Source organism: Misgurnus anguillicaudatus, chromosome 7 (assembly GCF_027580225.2).
Source record: "Misgurnus anguillicaudatus chromosome 7, ASM2758022v2, whole genome shotgun sequence".
Taxonomy (NCBI): Eukaryota; Metazoa; Chordata; class Actinopteri; order Cypriniformes; family Cobitidae; genus Misgurnus; species Misgurnus anguillicaudatus.
In genome coordinates this window covers 22,483,612-22,507,232 of record NC_073343.2, presented here as the reverse complement: position 1 = coordinate 22,507,232, position 23,621 = coordinate 22,483,612, and the positions used below count along the sequence as shown (strand labels likewise).

Genomic DNA, 23,621 nt, shown 5'->3' with positions numbered 1-23,621 from the left:
TAATGCACCTTCTCTGATCAGTAATACTAGCTGTGAACATTTCGTACAACTGCTGGAAAGACTTTGTATATTTATCAGAGCTGCGATGGCAACTTGAAGGTCCGACGTATAGAAATAATCCGACATGTTTGTTGTTATTTTCCTGAATTGGCGCATGCCTGTGACGTAAATGTGTACGCGACGAGAACCACCGTGAGCAGACTTTTGCGTTTTTACCCTTTAGACGGGAACTCAACGGTAGAGGGTTTTTAAGATTTCCACTCTGGAGGGTGGTTTACCTTTTTTAAAGACATATTGTGCAGTTATTTTACCTTAATATAACAGCTTCAAAGTTATTTCGGTGGTAAACAAAGTCATAGTAAGGCGAATCATCCTCCTGTTGAAGCTCGTGGAGGACGCCGCTACCAAAACCAGCAAAGGCTTTGAGAGAACCGCCCCTGACAAATCTCGCGAGAATCAAGACTTGCTTTACGGCAACGACGTCACACACGTTAGGCTTGTTCGACTTCGTGTGGCTCTGCAAGAACCGACCGCCAGATGACGTCAAATTACCGCAAGAATGATCCGAGACGGCACTTTGACGTCATCCGGCTGTCGGTTCTTGCAGCGCTGCATGAAGTCGATCAAGCCTATAACAACAACTGCACGCGGGAATTTGAGACGTGAGGCTAAACGATTTAAAAGTTAAGAAAGCGCGTTCGGAAGTGAGTAGGAAAAGAGAATCTGACCGCGTTAGGAACCGGACAAGAGTCCCACTCGGTCAGGTTTTTACTCGTTGGCGTGAGCTAAAAGACAGCACTGGATGGGATGCTGATCTGACGATCTTGTTGATGGACTAGTAAATATCTCACATAATTATCAGGACATAAATAAGCCTAGAGTTTGTAAATAGTGTTAACATGCACAATTTGCAAACTATTATGATAAATAGCAATAATCATGTATAGTGACATTATAGCAAACAATGTTATGAAATAATGCAACGTACACAATTAACTTTGTCATGGCATTTTGTAATGTTTACTTGTGATTTAGCTGCAATCATGTAAAAACGTTATAAGCTAGCAAACGCGGTACTTTATTATTATATGCACTCTACACTTGGAATAAACTTCTTATTATCCTATTACCATCATCTGTAGTTTAGTAGACTATGCAGTAGCCTAATATTTGTATGAAATTGTAAAACATTCCCTGGTCATTATCTTCGGAGTACTAGAGTGGGAAATTACGACAGTTGCAAGTATTCTCCAGCGACTCTAGGGGTCGTTGTTTGACAAAAGTGCCAAAATGCATAGAGCGGCTTTAAGACCCAAAAACACCGCCGCCTTGTAAACAAAAGGCACAACCGATAAAATATTTGTACGTTTTCACCCTCGAGCGTTCTTGTGTAAACAGGGTCTTAGCTAACATTGCTGTGTAAAATGTGTACTATATAATGTCAAACCTCCCATCAAATATCGTGAATCCATGATCGCCGTCTTCCCTCGTCTTTAGGAAACCTAGAACATTTGTCATATGTTCATTTGAAAAAAAAATGTGAGTACACACAACAGTTATACCCATTTTTTTAATACATGGGAATACTGCAATAATGTTAGTATAAAATCCAAACGTAGTATTGAAACATTTATTTAATCACACCCTCATTGGGGGCTGAGCCCCCAAATTTTAAAAACTTAGAATCTACTGTCCTTTTAAGTTCCAAAGGTCAAAGTGATCCATAGTAAGTCTTGTAAATTTTTACGGTTACTTTTTAAGACCAAAATATACTTTTTTATTTAAAATACTTTCTTTTACTATAGCTCTCAAATCTGAATAGCACTTCTACACATTAAAATATTGTTCACCATGATCAGTTAAGATAAGGACAAAATCCAATTACCTCAGTCAGTCTGGTTTTCATTATACAGGGCCGGCAATTTGCAAATACACTATATTCCAAAAACAACTATACATATTTAAATAGGAACATGGCTGTATTACATTTTGCTGGGAAACAAGTGGCTGAGAAAAAAATGATAATGTGTTGTCTCACATATGGCTTACATAATACAGGGTACTATTCTTTATTAAATTGCATTGAAACAATGTGTATTGCAGAAACACTATACAAATACATGGAATTGAGTTTAGTAGATCCCCCTTAAGAGGCAGACATTTTTTTAAGGTTGCAACCAATTTGTAAATTCCCTCATTTGTAGAAAAAAAATGTTACTTGAACGTTATGTAAAGTAACTCCTTTTTTGTTCCTTGACGAAAGTCATACAGGCTTAAAACAACATGAGAGTGAGTAAATACTGACAGAATTTTAAGTAGCGGGTAAAGTGCTTCTTCAAAGGTGCCTTTAATCAACATTCTCCGAGCTGAACTCGCAAGAATGCTGCAAGTTACTCGCTCATTTTAAGCAGTTGTACCATCTATCCAATTACACAAGAATCTTTATACACAAACGTTCTCTTATTTGTATTTAAGGAACCATCTTTTCACTCCGTGTGCCTCAGCTTAGCTCTTCTTTACATCCCAACCCACTGCTTACTTTACTGCTCTGCGATAATACCGCAAGCTCATGAACAATTTCACCCTGACAGTTTGAAATATTTTTTGAATCCTTTGACAAATTGTTGGATTAAAAAAAAGCCCCATGCATAATGGGCTGGCTTGGAGGGTGTCCAGTATTAGGATCCTGACCCTTTAATTATGGAGTTACGGTTCTTGTTTTCATGCGTGATGCTGAATTTCATTAGTGGTTGTAGGACGTTTTGGTAGCATGAATAGTGCTGCTCAGCAATAATGGTGCGATTTGAGCATAGCTCATGTGAAATATTATTTAGGTTGTGGTAGGAGAAACCCAGCGCAGGATTATATATCATGTCAATGCATTTTTCTTTATACATGTATTTTGTATGCACAAACCACGGGTTATGATGAGTTAAATTTTTTATAGTGTGGGCGGCATGTAATAATGCCACAAAGCCTGGTGCCAGCTGATGTCAACTATGCCACGTCATCAGATCGGACAGGGCATTGACTACGCAGTTCGGCTCAATTCATTACACTGATTCTAGTAATGACAAAAAATCATATACATACATTGGTCCTTATTACTGACAAACATACATGCATACACAATCGCTCAAAAGGGTCGAGCCTCATGCCTGATTTCATAATAACTGCATCAAACCACCACTGTATGTAACTTAATCATAGTCTCTCATCAAACCCAAACCGCCACCACGACTGCCCAGCGTCGCTTATGTAATGCTTGGAACGAAAAAGTCTCTGTGTGTGTGTGTGTGTACGAACTTTATTTAACTGAGTCTCATGGATTCTTACATTATGCAGATCCTTAATGTGTTTAATCTGTGAATGCTGAAATCTTTAAAGCTGGATGCTAAAAGATGTTTGGCCACTGCTGGCTCAGTGCGTTTACATTTTATTAATGCCTTCCTGGTTTAGTCTCTCACGTCTAACTTTGGAAGGCGGCCCCTGAACAATCCTACCATATTAGAGTACATACAGTAGTCTAGCCAGCTCTGGCTCTCGTATAGCCATCATCTGTACGTGCTTGGACGGATATATTTAGTTATGCGGGTGCATGAACGTGTTTGTTAAAGATCTTTATTTTTTCCAAATATTTTCATAGTTTCTTCAATGAGACCCCCCCAGGGAAAGGAAAGATCATATCATTCTTTAAAAGAATGTCCGTTGTTCTTTCCCATCATTTCCTGTATGTGCACCTTGCAGGCAGAATGCTGTTTTTAGCACTGTTGTTGGCGGCCCTCACTGCCCATCCTGCACATGTGACTCCCAAGCTCATCTCCACAGTCGCTGAATTACAAGCGATGTAGAGAGCTCAAAGCGTACTGTGATGGGACAGCAGGGATGAGTCTTCACTCACATAAGTTCTGCCCAGCGGGGCATCTGGTCTACACAGATCCAGGGGCCTTATTTCTGCACTTGTCCAAAGAGACACAGGGTGTTAACAGGTAATTAAAGAATTTACTGCCCCACTAAAACTCTATTATTGCTGTTCCTGGCCCATAATTGGGTTCATTATCAGCTTTTATGGACTTTATGTGCAAGTTTCTGAAGCAGTGGACAAACCCTCAATGCATGCTGTCCAGGTCATATATGGTGCACAAGTTTGAAGAGGTCACATGTTGTCTCCAGGTATGATGTGGTCACCCTGTAGTCTGTATTGCTTACATTAAGAGATAGATGCACATATTAAACACCCTGTTTCAGCAACAGCCCGAGGCATAAGCAAACTAAGTGGCTGCCTGGGGCCCCCAATCTTTTTTTTACAATTAAATAACTTAAACAAGTAATATACATGAATGAATGAGTACGAATGAATGAGTACGAATGAATGAGTACGAATGAATGAGTACGAATGAATGAATGAATGAGTACGAATGAATGAATGAATGAGTACAAATGAATGAATGAATGAGTACGAATGAATGAATGAATGAATGAGTACGAATGAATGAATGAATGAATGAGTACGAATGAATGAATGAATAATTAAGAAAATTCTGATTTGCAGACAACTGCTGTGTGTCTACAGTGCTAGCGTTTGAGTCATGCGCAATATAGACACCTCGCGTGCATTGACAATTCGCACCGGCGTGCAAGTGTGCGTCACTATAATAAATGATAAGCCATGTCACAAAAAAGGATGTATCCAAATCGCAGTTGATCCGTGATCGACCCAAGGTTCGGCTCGCATGCGATTTGCGCTTAAATAGCGAAAGTTTATCATTTGCACATGTTTCAAATGCTTGCAAATGTAAACATTTCAAGTGATTTCAATCAATTTAACTCACAAAAGGCGCTAAAGTGAGCAGCTTTCTGGACGCACATGCGGTTAAATGTGTCCGGTCCAGCTCCAGAGTCAGATGTGATCCTCACCATGCCCTTCAGGGATCAGGGGCCTCATTTATAAAACTTTGCGTAGGATTTGCGTCAGAAGTGGCGTACGGATGAAACATAGGACGGGCGTACGCACAGAAATATTCGGATTTATAAAACCGTGCGCACGCACATCCTACGCATTTTTCCCTTAATAAATCACAATCAATTCTAAATGTAGCGCAGCTTTTGCGGCTTCATGACACGCCCATAGTTGCCCATAAATAGTCCGTGAAACGCCCACAAGTTAATATGCATTGATTGCGAAATCATGGCAAACACATAGAGGAAATAAAAAAACCCGTAAATTCACTCAATGTGAAGTAGAAGTTATCGTTGGCGAGGGGGAAAAGAGGAGAAAAACGTTGTTTGGAGGGCACAGTGTGGGCATTACGCATTGTGATGGGGCATTTTATTTCCATTCATTTAATTGCATCTGACAAGCTACAGATGTCGGTAATAATCGACGTGGAAATGGGACATTGTTCAGCGCAAATGTAATTTCTTGTTGCTTCCTGAATGGTTGAGACATACGCCATACATTGTTTTATCAAAAATAAAACACACTAAAGGCATATGCAGATATGGTTTACTATGAAAACAACTTTCCCCAGTGGACAATTAATACATCTATCTATTTATTTATCTATCTATCTAACTATATATCTCCTTAATTATCTATCTATCTGTCTATGTAATTGCATCTATATCTGCTCCGCAAGACGGACACATTTACGAGAATATCAGTTTTGTACATTATTTCGTTCTGTTAACTATATTCTTTATGAGGATGAATTGCACAACATGCCAATATTATTGCAGAACATATTTCACTTTTCTTTTAGCAAATATGTGTTCATTTGAATTTTTGTTGTAATTTTCGATTTATTTATTTTGTTTCACTGCTGATCGATCAAACGAGTGTTCGTGTAGGCTGTTAATTGTAAGACTTGCTTTGTGAAGTCTTCATGTTATTTATGAGAGGTAGTGTTGTCATTTTTACTTTCACTTTCACGTGTTTCTTCCATCTGCCGTCGGTGTCGCCATTTCTCATTTCACCCGTTTTTGTGCGTACGCCTGGGTCAGAGCTTGCGTGACGGACAGCACATTTTCCCGTCAAGTTTGCTTTTTATAAATAACAACTATTGCGTAGAGAGTGGCGTGCGCCTTCTTTTGTGCGTACGCAACGTTTATAAATGAGGCCCCAGAACACTTGATGTTTAAACTTTTGATAGAGTTACGCTACTATGTGTCATACTGTAGGCCATTAACATACATTTGAGCCATTTGTAATTCATCCTCTGTCTGTGCGTGCTCGCGCGTTTAAGTGCACTCAGTAGTGCACGCATGGAGAGACGCGTTTTAGAAAGCAAGCGAACATAAAAATTTTCTGTTCTTGACAGGGCACATACAAATAAAATGATCTCCACAGTACTCTTTTTCCAATAAAAACATTTGTTTATGTTTTAGGTTTACGTATAGATTAGGCAGAAACCAGGTCCGTGCTTCTCTTAAAGAGACAGTAACCGCAATTAACCCACTTAAGTCATTATTGACTTTATTAACCTACTTGTGTCATTAATGTTAATCAAACAATCCAAGACAAAGAGAAAATCACTTCTGTAGCTCTAAAACAAAAAATTATATTTAAATTATACAATAAAGACAGTGTTATGATTCATTTGATTTGATTTCTGTACCTAATGCTAATTTTAGCCCTTACTTAATGTGCATCTTTTTATAAATGTTTGTAATTTCTTGATTTTTTTATTTAAAAAATTGGTGGGAGGGGGGCCCCAAACAAATTCTGCTTAGGGCCCCCAAGATGCTCGGGCCAGCACTGGCCTGTTTACAAAAAGTTAAAATACTTTTTTTATCCTGGTAAGTCCTGTTTGAAAACATAATCATCATGATTTTTCCATTTGTGGTTCATTATAAATTTAAAAACCTGTTCGATGTGATGCGATATACAAAACGGTGCACAATGTGCCACATAATTTGTATGAGAAATGCTGATGTACAGTACAGAGGGGTATGTCCGATATGCATAACTTGGTCTTGATAGTCTTTTTATCTTTATTTGATTCCCCTTTAGTACTCATTTTGTTGTATGTCTCTTCTCAAAGCACGTTCATCTCTCTCTTGTGTTTATAGTGAGTAAAGGCTGCATTTACTTGGCAAAATAAATATAGCAAGTTTGCATCTGTTTTTATATGTGCACTATCACAAATCATGTTGAAAGAGATATGCGCATATGTGTCTCTTATAACTCTGTCTCATGAGTGTCCACTAGGTGACAGTAATGACACAGCTCATCCTCATGGGTGATTGACAGGAAATATACCATGTGTGACATACTGATAATGACACAGTATGGTGCACCAATGACCAACATCTGCTGTTCATACTGTAACATGATAGGTGCCATTCACAGACAAATTACTTTTCATGATACTTACTTGAGAGCTGCTTTAGATTCACTTAAAATTAAACAAAAAAGATCACAGCAGGTTTTTCTTATTTTTATTTTCATGTTAGTGTTTAACTAAAACATTACATATTTTTGAATTAGACCTCCTTATCATCAACAATAATAAAACAAAAATGTAGATAAATGTAGACTTTTATAAAATAACTTTTTAATAGTTAAAATGTATCTACCTAAATTATAATTTTTAAAACAATAAGAAATATAAATGATTAAACAAAAAATATATATTTTGTTATGTTGACTTAAATTATTATTTAATGCATTTTAATTCAAGTTAAATTTTGTTTTTGTTAATAAAATATTACAACCGTGTTTATAGTATTAAGGGTGTGGCGGTTTAGACATTCATATTAGATATACATTCCAGGTCGCTAAAGACCCAAAACATTTGTGCATTTAAGGGTTAAGCGTTATGCTGGTTTGCACTGGTTTGCTTGCTCTTTGAGGTAGGTCTCAAGCGCATGCCCAGTTAGCATAGGAAAACCAGCTTAAATAAACAAAAACACAGACTAACAGTTCAAACGCACAAAAGCACCATTAAACTGACACCCACAAGCACACACACAGGGCCGGGTACCCAAAAGCACCCCTATTTGATAGTGACGTGTTTATCAGATTGTATTGAGATTGTGTGCAGTTAGGCTAACTTTGAACTTCAACGGCTTACTCCGTGTTTGTTTCGTGGAAATGTTCATGGAAATGTGAGAAGTGTTTTGAATATGTTGTTTTTTTTGTATTTAGTAAAGTTTTTTTATTTTATTAATGCGAGCACAAAATAATTTAGTTTATATGCATGGACTACGATTGCAGATCAAAACCATAGCTACTGTATCAAAGTTAGAATTAATTGTGTAATTTAGCTACTGTAGACCAGGTAGCTCAACAGGTGATGTTATAAGTTGATGCAAAGACAACACCATGATGACATTCTTGGATAACAAAGTTTAAATCTAAAAATGGAATTAATAAATGAATGAAACATTTTGGTTATTGCTTTAAGTTTGCTGTTTTATCTCAATTCCACAGTGGCTGGCATTGCATGCTGACACTGAACTGTATTTTATTGTATGGACACTGCTGTGGACATTTAACCATTTTTAGTATAGAGCCTGCTGGCTTACTCTATTTGCGTATAAGTTTCCAAAGAATAGACTACTACTCTATATATATCTTAGACATCCAGATCAACATCAGTTAACACCGGATTTGCATCTAATGACCGTCCTTTCTTTTGTACCTCCTGTCTTTATATACAGTCTTCATGGTATTTGCATTTTGTGTTATGTATCTTATTAACTATGTTTTCATGAAACTTGATCTCAGGTGTTTTCTAACTGCAGGAACCAGTGATGAGAGAATTACGTAAATGCAGAATCATGTCAGATTATGTCATTCCCAAATCAGCAAGATATTTACATTTATTAAGAACAATCTTTTGTTTTTGTGTTAATTTCAAGGGGCAACCTTTCGATCTATATATTGAAGCCAACATGGAAGTGACTTAAAGGGATAGTTTAGCCAAAAATGATATTAAACCCTTGATTTACTCACCCCCAAGTCGTCCGAAATGCATATGTTTATCATTTTTTAGACTAGCACATTTTCTGTTATTTTAGAAAATGTCTTAGATCTTTCAGTTGGTAACAAAGTTATGGGGTCCACTCCTTCAAGTTCTAAAAATGCGCATTATCCTTCACAAAAGTATTCCAAATGGCTCCAGGGGGATAAACAAAGCCTTCTGAGAATAATTCAGGGACGCAACTAAGATGGTGGTGTTACTGGAAGCTAGTTATTTTCATTTATAAAGTTTTAAATATGGATATTTCTCTGACAACACTGCCCGGATTACTCTCAGAATGCCTTTGTTTATCCCCCTGGAGCCGTTTGGAATACTTTTTGAAGAATAAATGCACATTTTTTGGACTTGAAGGAGTGGACCCCATAACTTTACATCTTACCAACTGAAAGATCGAAGACGTTTTCTAAAATAACTGAAAATGTGTAAGTCTAAAAAATGATGGACATGCACATCTCGGATGGATTGGGGGTGAGTAAATCATGAGTTTAATATCATTTTTGGCTGAACTATCTCTTTAAACTGCAATTCATCGACTGACCACTAGAGACTCGCTCCAATCCCCATAGACCCACATGTTAAAATGCCCAACTTTACAGCAGAAATAAATGTGTTTACAGCCTAGGACAAAACGTGTTTTTGGTTTATATAGTTAATTTTGCCCTTCATGACAACTTTGAGGGTGGTGAATTTTTTTGTAACCCATCCTTATAAATTATATTAAGCCTTAAAGTTCATAATTAAGCCCGTGCTCACTTGAGTTGTCACTACTGTAAAGCTAGACGGGCATGGTTTTTACAACCAGCAACCAGCCACTTAAGCTTCACCCACGTCCCGCCTTTTTACCCATTTTCGATTATCCGCAAGTGATGCACGGTGGCTCGATGCCAAGATGTTGACGGCAGGCCCTGCCAGCTATCGGCTTTAATAAAGCTCTTCACAAACCTATGGGTGATGTCACGGACACTATGTCCATATTTTTTTACGGTCTATGGTGGATAATTTAGATTTTATATAGTGGTATAAGTTGTTAGACTTATACAGGGTTCCCACTGGTCCTTATAATCCTTGAAAGTTTGTGAATCTGGGGAAACATTTCAAGCCCCTGGGAAGTTTTTGAAAATATACATACATAGATAGAGGTCATTAAAAGTGCTTAAATCTATTTTATGCAAGACGTTTTCTGAAAAATAAATCCATATTATTCCCTGTGTAGTGTAGGATATCATTCAAATTCTAGACTTTCGCTTTAAATGCTTATATCTTCTGTATGTGAATGTTGATTCATACCAAAATGCGTTTTTGCATAGTTGTGTTTGACACATGAAAACGTCTCGGGTTACGTATGTAACTGTTGTTCCCTGAGAAGGGAACGAGATGCTGTGTGTCCCTTGTCATACTTCATGCGTCCCTATAACGCCGTCTTTGGCAATATTTCAGATAGCGATATACTTTCTGGCTCTCGCATCACCCTGTCTTTGTCGTTAAGCCTCACCATTGGTTGAATTTGATATACACATTCAGACGCACTTACCCCCGGAGGCGTCCCCAATGTGTCACCGCAGTGACGCAGCACGAGTTCCCTCGAAAGGGAACTGTAACAGTGTATCTTAAAGGGTAACACAATGTAACCTTGCTCTCACTTGAAATGTGTCCCCACATTTAGTTCTTGTATTTGAGGGTATTTGACCTGGAAAGTCCTTGAAAGGTCCTTGAATTTAAAGTTAACTAAGGTGTGGGAACCCTGTTATACACAACTTTAGTATAAGGCACAATTCCTTATCACTGCCTTTCTTCACGGAACTACTTTAGTACTGTGGTTTTGATTTTGATGGTATGAGGATATTTTTGTATTTCTTTTATAAGATTGATGCATTGAAAGTCGCTTTGGATAAAAGCATAAATGTAAAAAAAATCAACTCTTAACCAGACTTCTGACGCAAATAAAAAACCCTTTATAGCAAATGGATTGACTAAATGCAAGACAACCAGGTAGTTTTTGCACAAACAATACAGGGAATGTAGAATATGCGGATCTGCATAATGTCTCTAAATAAAAGTTTTCGCATGAACAATACAGAGAATGTTGAATATGCAGACCTGTATAATGTTTCTAAATAAAAGCTGTTTGAAATAAAGAAGAAAATCCAGCCACCCATAGAGCTTTGCCAGATATGACGATGATGTTTGATGACAAATGACTTGTATAATAGCTTTATAGTTTTATTAAATTCCCACAGACTTTCCTTCATATTCATCTCACACTAAACACAAGATTGAACAGTATGTAGAATTCTGTATAAACAGGAAATTTGTATTTCATTTTGTATTGTTGGTAATTATTTATTTCACATTGTGCTGATGATAAAATCACTTTGACCCCGTCTCATGGCTTATTGCTGTTACTAACTAGTTCCCGTTTTAATGCTATGCATTTATTCATGCATTACCCATTGCTTGCCGATTATGGTTACGCCCTATTGACCAATCAGTATCTTGTTCCAGAACTCCAGATCTGCAATGATCCCTTTTGTTTAAATAATTACTTTCTGCATGTCAGCTTTGACCATCTAGCACCTCGCTTTACATGCATAATGATGTAAACACCGATTCTCGCGAGCTTCTTATCTGCGTATCTTGCACTTCACCTAGTTCCTGTATTTTCAGACAAGCGGTGAAACCCGATGCCTGTGTGAGGTTCAAACTTTTGATAGCTAATCAGATGTTCATTGTTACTCACAATGACAAATGGTGCGCGCCTCATACCACCTGTATGTTAAGCATTCCTGCGTCGGTGTGTTTTGAGAACTATTCATGAAGTCTAGTGTGGAGGTGTTAGCGATGATAAGGGTATGCTCAATTAGCTACTGGTGGTATCAGGAGCACAGCCAAACCTTGCCGCTTTGGACTCAAGGAATGCCTGATATGCATCTCTAAGATCACAGATTTAAGATACGAAACCTAGAAGGAGTGTTAAAAAAGCCCTATCAGAAAAAGAGTTCAGCTAGCAGTTTGTGAGGTGTCATAATACAACAAATTGTATGCATAGCACGAAACTTTTTTTGAGGAGTGTTGTGGACAGCGTCAAATAAAAATAAGTACGGGCCCTGGGTCACAAAGACCTTTCGAACCCAAACCAGAAGTAAGTTGGTAGAATTTCTATAATAGTGAATGTGAAAGGGACACTTCACTTTTGTTGAAAATATGCTCATTTAGCAACTCCCCTAGAGTTAAACATTTGATTTTTACCTTTTTGGAATTCATTCAGCTGATCTCCGGGTCTGGCGCTACCACTTTTAGCATAGCTTAGCATAATCCATTGAATCTGATTAGACCATTAGCATCGCCCTAAAAAATCACCAAAGAGTTGCGATATTTTTCCTATTTAAATCTTGACTCTTCTGTAGTTACATTGTGTATTAAGATACACGATACACAGCAGCCGAAAATAGTCCCCTTATTAACTTTCAAGTGGCAAAGGACTATTTTTGGGCACTGCGTAATATCATTGCACCTCCTGCAGCCATGTTACAGCAGCAAAGTCTTTGATTATGATGCCTGAATGAGAGTATAGTCCAAGCCATATCGGCCTAGAAAATCGCAACTTTTAATTTTCTGTCGGTCTTAGTACACGATGTAACTACAGAAGTTTAAAATAGGAAAAATAGCGAAAGTCTTTGGTTATTTTTTAGGGCAATGGTAATGGTCCAATCTGATCAATATATTATGCTAAGCTATGCTAAAAGTGCTAGCGACAGACCCGGAGATCAGCTGAATGAATTCCAAAACGGTAAAAAACAAATGTTTAACTCTTGGGGAGCTGCAAAATGAGCATATTTTGAACAAAAGTGGAGTGTCTTTTTAATTGGCTACAGAAGAGGATTGTGTCTGTCAAAATCAACATAGCTTATTCTGTGTATACTCTTCCATTACGTCATATCATGTACATTGAAATATAACAAAGAGAAGCTATTAGCACTTTCCCCAATTACTCAGATATGTAAATCTTCAATAAAGATAGTTATTGTGGTTGTTTTATCTTAATAGCTTAAGCAGACATGGCCAAGGGCATTTTCTGCATGCTTTGAAGTAAGTCAAGTGTGATACTAACCTGATAGCTGATGAGGCAACGCCAGCAGCTGTGTTAGTCTAGTAACACTGTTAATGCTTATTGTACTGGTAGTTAGCTGCAGACAACACTGTACTCGATGTGAACCTCTCTTTCGGCTTCTGACGTCTCTTGTAACCTTTTTTTTCTCGAAGGCTTCGGGGGAAATCTGCTCGCTCAGGCTGTCACAGGATGATGGATGACACCTGTGCATGTTGAGCAATCATTTACTGTCACTGTGCTATTTTTCTTTCTCACTTTTGCGTGGGAGCAAGAATCGGGTACTTGCCCGAGCCAAAACCAACTGCAGATAGCGATCTCAACTGTGGTGATATATGGACTGCTATCAGGGAAGATATCGGGCTATTAGAAATGCAGACTAATGAACAGTTGTTTAGCTATCAACTAAGATCGACCGTCTTTATCTTTTTCTTAACCTTGTTGAGGCACATCACCTGATACCTGTCAAAGGATCCAACACAATCTCATGGCAATTTGTAACTATTTTACGAGGTGGCTAATTCATATTTTTTACACACTTTCGGCCCAGTGACGTCAGATGTAGGGGCGTGTCTTCGTTATTGCTTTTTGTAATAATAGTACGTTTTTATACGGTTTACGAAGTGGCTAATAGTTATGAAGTCCCGGAAGATCAAGCTGTATAAATAGTGAATTAATACTATTAATAAACATACGGACCACGCCACACATACATTTCCATGCTCAAGTTTGTAAGACATACCTTGCATTCATTTGCTTTTCAAACAAACCTGATTAACACATGTAAGATACTTCACACAAAATAAAGACATCTTGTCAAAATAAATGATGTCACTGCCGAGTGATGAATTGCACTATAAATTATTTAGGCTTCTACTATTGTTACAGATCGAGGCTTGCAACATCGAATGAGTGCGTCTTGAGGGAAATTGCTCCTCCTTGCCAATTTGTTGCAGTGTGTGTGGCTGCCTGCTCACATGTAACTGCGGGTGTAGAAGCTGTAGATGACAGAAACTGTCAGTGCTATTGTGATTCAGAGACAAAAGACACGCCAAATAATGGAACTCAATGATGTGTCACGCACTGAGGCGGAACTAAGCCTCAAACACCAACCAGATGGCAGGTCGATTTCTTGCCTGTGCTTTGACTAAGTGACAGTATTACGGAGAAGTTCAGAGCGAGCAAGTTTCTGTGTCTTCACTTTCTTCACTCCACTTCAAGAACATGATCAAACAGTAGCATGTGCTGACAGCCAGAAGAAATCCCATGGTGCAACAGAACATATGGGTTGTAAAGCCTACAGAGATTTTTGGATCAGAAGACCACTGTGGGTTTGAATTGACACTGTAGATTATTGTGGAAAAATACACCTGGCTTTTTGTGCGGCCAACATTTATTCAGAAATGCATTTATTCGAGGCTGATAAACGAAACAATCAGCATTGCGATCAACAGACACGCCCCTGATCAGGAAGTACTGTAGTCAGATGAATCGAGGCTGGTGTTTTGCATCTGTTGTGCCCGATTTAATATCTGATAAGGTCATGTTACCTACAAGGGCTTAATGACACGCTAATTTTAACCTATTTCATCAGTAGGTGTAGCTTGTGTCATATGTTGGTTATATTTGTCCTCAGCTATCAAGGAAAACATGTGAATACTGCTTCCTTGTTCTCCTCACCACCTCCCTTTGAAGTCATATTCTGTTTTAGGGGATACATGCTGTTTTGGGGGAATTGTTGCTCAATGGTTAATTGTAACTTGCAATTGAGAAAGAGCACAGAGGAACTTGACTTGTCAAGATCAAGGTTCATCTAAAAATTATCTTTTACCCACCCAAATATGTTTACAGTTCCCACAGTTTCTTAGCCTGACGTTGTCATACTCAATTCTAGTCAGAATTTGAGTCTGATACCGCTCCATTGTGCTATAATTATGAGGTGTGTCTCAACCGAAAAATGCCTCTGCACTAAATTGGATAGACCTACGACCAATCAGAGCAATGGAATGTGTGACGTACGTTAAGTCTTTTGCAGCCTGACCGAACTGCTAGTTATTTCGCTACAATGACACTAAGATTGTGATTATACTAAGTCTTAGAGAACGTACATCAACACCTACTATGTTTACAACATTTCGTTTATATCACAACATTAAGTATTTACTAAGTCATACAGTAAGACTATCTCTTACCATTAGGTGAACTTCATCCACGACGATACCCATTACGTTGGCTTGAAAAGCATGTCCCTCCACTTATTCAGCAACCACGATTCCGGGCTTCCGAAAAGAAGCTGACAATGACCGCTAATTATATCCATCTCGTCATGCACGCCAAGTTGCATCACCTTGATACCAGTTTCAGTTGCGACCAACTTTTGCCGAATCCCATAGGAAGGACGGCAAAAACATCAACAAATGCCTTGCTCGCGTTTCTCTGTTCCTCTTTTAAAATCAATGCTCTGTCGATATCATTTTACAACAGACTCAATGTCAGAATCCACACATCTGAATTCTACAGCGGCAGCCATTTAGTTGTAAAAAGATTCAACACACGCGCTCTTTGGTGATGTGGTTCATTACGTTACTGTTGATCATCTGTCCATCATCGTATAAAGCCTGCCCTGACAATTTGATTGGTTCGACCAGCTTTGGGTCTAGCATAGTAGCTCCTCAACGCAGAAACCCCAGACCGATCTTCCCGTTCTCAAAATCTTGTGGACGGGGCTAACATCGGCTGGCATCCAGGCTAACAGTTTCTAACTTAATCATCTCACCTCTCCCTATATTGTAGAGCTATGGTAATGAACTATGACGCGGTTCGGCGGCAACCAATTGCAAGGCGGAAATGTTCGGCGGCAACCAATCGGAAGGCGGAAACCTCTGCTTGAGAGGATTCCAGAGAATGCATTCGAGCGTTTTTTGACACTCTCGCTGGCGGCGTGAACATCCATCGGTTAAATAAATCTACATGCATGGTTAATCTTCACACCCACTACACTTGGGCCAAATACAGGAAAACGTAATGTAAGCAATTAAGTGGTCAAGTGCAAAGACAGCAAGTGTTGTTATTTGGACGCAGCCAATGTTTCCCTCTGTGCTAAAAACCTTTTCGGAAGGGATAAGATCCGGAATAAGATCCTGTTTTTGGTACTAAAACAACATCAAGGTTCTTGTCGGACATACCTGCACATTGCTTTGCCTCACTCCTTCTTTTTGGTTTCTGTTCTTTCTGTCTAACTTCTTGGCGAAAGCATCCACTGTACCAGTGGAGCGAACACAAAGACATCTGGCTTGAACAATAATAAATGTGACGTCAAGACGTCAACGCAACAACTGTGATTGTGTGTTGTCGAGAGAACTGACGAGACTGCGTCTTTCCTCCTTAAAAATATAATTACCTGAATTGTCAAAATGCTGGATTAAGAACGTTTGGGGGGTCGAATCGAGATCACGATCTTTTAACGATTAATTATATTGTCTAATATATTGTGGTTCCTGGTTTCTATTTCTTCTTCAAGAACACAGCTGCTATTCACTTTAGGGTTTTAATTGCTTGTATAGTCAGGTATTGGACATGTGTCCATTTCAGTCTATCCATCTTTTGGCCTGATTTCTTTTTTCTGCTTGATTAAATCCATTCATATGAAACATGCCTATGGTGGCTGTGGTCTATTCGTTCACATTCTCACCTTGTTTGTGTATTTCCTGTTTCCCGTAACTCTAAGATGATAACTCCTGTGCCGTGCTTAACTACGGTGTTGTTTTCCGCCAAACGTGGAGTTCATTAGACCTTAAATGAGTGACAGGCTTTCTCAGCAACCCACTGCTTCCTACAACTCACTGGTTCCTACCTTTGATCCTCTAGTTGGTCCTTATGTACAATCTAGAGCAGCAACAGGGTTCAGACAGATTTAGGCTTCTTCTGTACAGTTAACTCATTTTAATGATAACGATAACTACATTAGCGTTCACACCACCGCACAATAATAGTAATGTTATATAAATCATTCACCTTTATTGGCATGAACCTATTTACTTTTATAAAAAGTTTGCAATTGTTTAGTTGTCATTGAACATGTAAATATGCATTTACAGCGGCTATAACCAGCAGTGCTGGGTATATCTAAACAGTGTATCTAGTTTGTGTAATCTATTATATAGTAATAGACCCAGGGTTCCCAAACCTTAGTTAACTTCAAATTCAAGGACCTTTAAAGGACTTTCCAGGTCCAATACCCTCAAATTCAAGGACTAAATGTGAGGACATATTTCAGGTGAGATTAAGGTTACATCACGTTACCTTTTAAGATACATTGTTACAGTTCCCTTACAAGGGAACTCGCGCTGCATCACTGTGGTGACACTTTGGGGATGCCTCCAGGGGTAAGTGCGTCTGAATGTGTATATCAAATTCAACCAATGGTGAGGCTTAACGACAAAGACAGGGTGACGCGGGAGCCAGGAACTATATATTGCTATCTGAAATATTGCCAAAGACGGCGTTACAGGGACGCAGGAAGTATGGCAAGGGAGACGCAGCGTCTTGTTCCCTTCTCAGGGAACAACAGTTACAAACGTAACCCGAGATGTTTTCATGTGTCAAACACAACTATGCAAAAAAGCATTTTGGTATGAATCAACATTCGCATATAAGCATTTAAAGCGAAGTTTAGCACGTGTGCTTAAAAAGTCTAAAATTTTAATGATATTATCCTACACTACACAGGGAATAATATGGATTTTTCCAGAAAACAGAAATAGATTCAAGCACTTTCAATGACCTGTATTTATGTATGTATATTTTCAAAAACTTCCCGGGCTTTTGAATTTTCCCCCCCAGATTCACAAACTTTCAAGGATTTCAAGGACCAGTGGGAACCCTGTAGACCGATATATTGCAGTGCCCAATATTTGTCTGATATTTGGATTTTATATTATCTGAATCTGCCAATAAATCTTTTCAATCGGCCAGTAAATTTTTCTCCTACCAGACTTAAATTTTTATCAGTCTAATATAGCTTTTAATTATCTAATCTCTGTTTATACCATTCATTCTATGTGTAGAACCCGTTGTTTTCCAGATATCTGTGCTCTCTAAACCATCTTTGAAAGAAGGGTTTGTTTTATCATAGGATAAGGACCTCGACAAATGTCTTTGCTCTGAAAACAAGTTCTGACTTTAAACCAAAAAAGTGCATTAATCCTTCACAGAGTAATCCACGTGGCTCCAATGGGTTAATAAAGGTCTTCTGCTGGTAATCAATGTGATTTTGTAAGAAAAGTATCCATATTTTAAAATTTATAAAACTATTGGTACCTACCCCACGGTTTGGTTTGGGTCGGGTCAGCTTACTTTTGGAAGCTTTTCCATTGGGTGCAGTAGGTAGTACCGGATACTTTTTTTAGTACCACCTCAGTTGGGGTTCCAAGCAATCCGAGCTGATACCAAATGTGACGCGAAAACACCATAGATCACTGATTGGTCTGAGAGAATCGTCACACCCATCGTCATCGCTATAATGTAAAGTTTAGCTTTAACTTCGTGCTAGCTTGCGCTGTCTCAAACAAAAATGTTGTCATTTGTGCTCTGACTGCTATAAGTTCCCAAACTCACTTTTAGCAATGAAAAACATCCACAGGTTGAGAACCAGGAACACCATACCAGTTTTTTCCAGACTTGCAGTTTGTAGTGGCACGTTCGCAATGCACCTGCGCATTATATGTGTATATGCAACTTAAATGAGGCTCAGCAGAGCGCGTCGAATGACGGCGCCACCGGTTTTTGTACAGAAACTGTCATGTGATACAGAGGTAGTGATAAACACGATGCGCAAACCTCTTTGTGTGGTCAATTTTGATTTTGTGGCGTATTGAGAAATAAATAAATGTATGGGGATGTTTAGCATTTCAACAACGCTTTCACTTGTATGATATCACAGCAGTAGGCAGCGCAAATATAACGACACACCTTTAATCCCTCCCACTACGAAGTGTTACTAAACTCGATGAAAAAGCTAACCAAGCCAAAGTGAGATGAGGTGAGCTGACCCAACCCAAACCAAAATGTGGGGTACTTTGCAATGGAAAAGCGCCATTAAATAACTAGCTTCTGGTAACGGCGCCATGCGATTCAGAAAAGAGTTAGTAGTGAGCATTTGTTGCCATCGGTACGTTGCGCAGTGACTCTTCATGAATCGTGTGAGTCCAAGATAACGTTGTTACCAGAAGCTAGTTTATAGTTTAAAATATGGATATTTGTCTTACAATATCACATCTATTACCTCGAAAAGACCTTTATTAACGCCTTAGAGCTGTGTGAATTACTTCTGTGAAGGATGGATGCACTTTTTATGCTTTAAAGTCAGAAGTTGTTCCCTAATCCCTGTTTTCTCCCACTATACGCTTGGAAAAGCAAGGACATTTACTAAAATAACTCTAAATGTGTTTGAAAAACATGTTTTTCGGATTGCTTGATGGAGTAATTTTGATATTTGGCTGGAGTATTACTATAAAGGGATAGTTTACCCAAAAATAAAAATTCTGTCATCATTTACTCACACTCATGTTGTTACAAACCCGCATAGGAAGTAAATGGGGTCCACGAACGGTTTTGTTACAAACATTTCTCAAAATATCTTCCTTTGTGTTCATCAGAACAAAGAAATTAATGACAATAAGTAAATGATGACAGAATTTTCATTTTTGGGTGAACTATCCCTTTAAAACCACCTTTATCATCTTTATTTCCTCTGGATGCATAGACCGCTGAAATGGAAGTCATATGTCTCCAGAGTGTCTAGCAGTAGTTTTCCCAATAAAGCCCTGGCAGCCATTAATAACTAAAGATAAATGTCATTGCATTAATTTGCCTTAGGAGACAAGCAGAGTAAGATAAACCCAATTTTCTCCTTACTTTCTGACGTTATTGATGTTTTTTTGCACTCTCATATCAGTAGACGTGAAATGAGTCAAAGCACTTCACTCTATATTCCTGCTAGGATTGTTCGTGAATGTGCCACAAACTGTGTGTTCAAAAGTCTTATGTTCCTTTACAGGTAACATGCCAAAAAAAGTTCAACACAAGCGTATGTAATTTTTCTTTTAGCACCTTTGTATGCATCATTTGCTTTATGACAGTTTCTGTCTGATCTTCTGCTGTAGCAGTGCCTAGACTGTCTTCAGTATTTCTCATGGTAATTACTTTCCTGGAAAATCCCCAAAGAGGCAATGTCTTGTTTATGGACAATACATTTAATGGAGGAAATTAGAATAGGACTGTATTTCTCAGCAGCTGTGTACACACACAGAGGAATCCGTGAGGGAAGCCATTAAAGTAAATGGCAGAATAGAGCTGAGAATTGCAGACTCATAATTATTCAAAAATGCCTCGGGTGAAGTCTCACCGAGACTGTTTACTTATCTCGCTCCTCGAACACCTCCTTAGTCTGTTTGAAGAGCCGTATCACTGTCTTACAGCCAATTTATACTTATCATCCACCAAAAAACGTTTTTCCCTTCTTCGTGTCACCTACTGTTTAGCACAAAACACACACTGAATCTTACTGTTAACTATTTACATAACCTGTGCACCAACACAGATTCGGTTTCAACTGTTGTTTGCTGCTTCTGCTAAATGGAACCTGATCTGTATCGTAACAGCACAGCCAATGTATTTGCAGTGTTTTTAAGTGTGAAATCACCATTATTCAGCATGTTTAATACCCATCAGCCCCTCTCTCATGGCTGGAGCGAATACGAACTGCAGTCCTGGCATTAGGAGGGCCATTATGGCAGTCTCTGTACAGGCCGGTCCAGATAAAATAGGATTTAAAAATACTTTGGGAGTTTAGGTCCATCACCACATTGGAACCGAATAAAATGGATGATGGTAATGACTTACAGGCCAGGGGAGCACAACGTCCCACATCTCCGCGTGGAGGCCATTTTGTTGCCAGATCTCTTACCGCACACATGTCAGTTGCAATGGAGTGGCAAAGAGGCAAAAACAAGATCAGAGTGACGTATATGGCTGCCGGCCAAGCAGCTCCTGTCGGATGCAAGTTCGGGGACTCATACATCGGAATTTCACAGGGAAAAACCCCTACGTCTAATGAAGACAGCTGCATAGATATGCATTTGCCCTACACCAATGGTGAAATCACGTGGTTTGCAAACATTTGCGACTTTTTATTTGTATTTACAAATTCATGGATCACGGCGTACAGTATTGAAGGGACCCTCCACTTTTTTTTAAATATGCTCATTTTCCAGATCCCCTAGAGTTAAACATTTGATTTTTACTGTTTTGGAATCCATTCAGCTGATCTCCGGGTCTGGCGCTACCACTTTTAGCATAGCTTAGCATAATCCATTGAATCTGATTACACCATTAGCATCGCGCAAAAAACAACCAACGAGTTTTAATGTTTTTCGTATTTAAAACTTGACTCTTCTGTAGTTACATCGTGCACCAAGACAGACAGAAAATGAAAAGTTGCGATTTTCTAGGCCGATATGGCTAGTAACAATACTCTTATTGTGGCGTAATAATCAAGGACTTTACTACTGTAACATGGCTGCAGTAGGCATAGTGATATTACGCACTGACCGAAAATAGTCCCCTGCAATTGAAAGTTACTAAGGGGACTATTTTCGGGCAGAGCGTAATATAATTGTGCCTCCTGCAGCCATGTTACGGCAGCAAAGTCCTTGATCATTACGCCAGAATGAGAGTATAGTTCCTAGCCATATCTGCCTAGAAAATCACAACTTTTAATTTTCTGTCGGTCAGTCAAGTTTTAAGTAGGAAAAATATCCAAACTCTTTGGTTATTTTTTAGCGCGATGCTAATGGTCTTATCAAATTCAATGGATTGTGCTAAGCTATGCTAAAAGTTGTAGCGCCAGACCCAGAGATCAGCTGAATGGATTCCAAAATGGTAAAAATCAAATGTTTAACTCCAGGGGAGCTAAAAAATGAGCATATTTTCAAAAAAAGTGAAGTGTCCCTTTAAAACATCTTTGTTATAACGTGATTGTGGATTGGGGTGCACGTATTTGGTCTCGGGAGGCTTGGCAGAATCCAAATGGTCTTTCAACGGTTGTGTTTTAGAAAATAAAGCCATATTTGGGATGATTACCCCGCTTAAACTGTCACAAGAGTTGTGAATGTGAATAACCTGAGTGCCAATTTTGAATCGTATTATACAAAAAATTACGTGTACAGTTATGTAAAATATGACGAGAGAAAGTAAAAGAGAGAGAGAAAGAAAACATGGCACTTGGTCATGACAGCTTCATGGCCTGCGAGTGGAAAAACAAGGGATTAGTTTTACTCATGTCTCATTTCGATGACTGATTTAATCAGTTTTAACAGAGCATTGTAACGGATATGTAATTATGTATTTTTTCATCCGCTGTAGGTCTTGTGGAGATTTGCTTGATGCACCCACTGGATGTTGTAAAGACCAGGTAAACATAATTTATCATTTTTCTCTCTCTCTTTCTTTTTCTCATTTCTTTGTTCTTCATTCAGGACTGGCTAGCATTGCGTTTTCTTCCTCTGTGGGAACTCATGGCAGTAGCTGCAGTCTTTTTGTGGAAAATGAAATGCATCATTGACTTATTCCCCCACAATATACCTTTTAATGTTCCTAAATTGCTCGCATACTTACCTCATTATTTCACCTAATTTCATCCCTTGTTTTGATGTCTGTGGTTCTTAAAGTCAAAGAGATGTTAATCTAAGCGAAACATTGCATTTTTTGGCCAGCGGTATCTTTTATTCCCCATCATCTTTAAGTAAAGTTAAAACTATAGAGTTGAGATGGTGTGTGATCTGTGCCCTCACATGAGAGCCTCTCTGTATGGAGTAAACAGGTTGTGGGTCGGTGCTAAACCTTTACAGCTTTGGAGTGCCCTGCTAGGACCTCCGGTTGGGTGACTAACACCCCTCGCACCCCACACGCGCTCTCTCTGATCTTCACGCGTTTCACCACAGTTTTTCGTTGAATAAACTTTTTGAGATGATAATGAGATGTTTGTGCTATTGAGGAAGAAGCGCGGTTGTAAAGGTGGTTTGTTTTGTGCAACTTTGTCAATTTGCATGCATTTGTTTGCAGCCATGTGCCCATGTATGTACGCCCGTATGAAGTGATATTTGATACTCCAGAGTCCTGTAGAGTGATTTAGGATCAGTGTTTAGGGTAAAGGGTTTATTACAGGTAAGGCCACAGTTAGGCCACTTTTTCCTCACACAGGGTCAGGGTTAAAAGTGCATCCTCTGTTTTCTTTGTAATGCTCTTCCTCAAGAAGTGATAAAAGCCCAGCGCAGAGCACCAGTTTTATTTGTTTTGTGTGGGTCTGTGCGTGTGTGTCGGTGCATCGGGCCAACTGCGTATCACATGTGAGTGTGGCTCCATATGTGACCTTATCTTTCATAAGCTCAAATTGAAAGGTTTCAGGCTCAGTCAGTCTGACAGCTGCTCTGTTTCTGTTCTTTCAACTCATAATGGAATACCATAATGCT

General features: G+C 38.8%; 1 protein-coding gene across 2 annotated transcripts in view; it reads left to right on the top strand.

Moving 5' to 3' along the window:
- LOC129417592 (mitochondrial 2-oxodicarboxylate carrier) overlaps positions 1-23,621 on the top strand; it is a 149,680-nt gene that overhangs the window by 63,081 nt on the left and 62,978 nt on the right. For both annotated transcript variants that reach the window (XM_055172408.2, XM_055172407.2), the window contains exon 3: positions 22,516-22,564. In XM_055172408.2, coding sequence (XP_055028383.1) covers positions 22,516-22,564 — 49 coding nt within the window. The remainder of the gene's footprint in view (positions 1-22,515; positions 22,565-23,621) is intronic.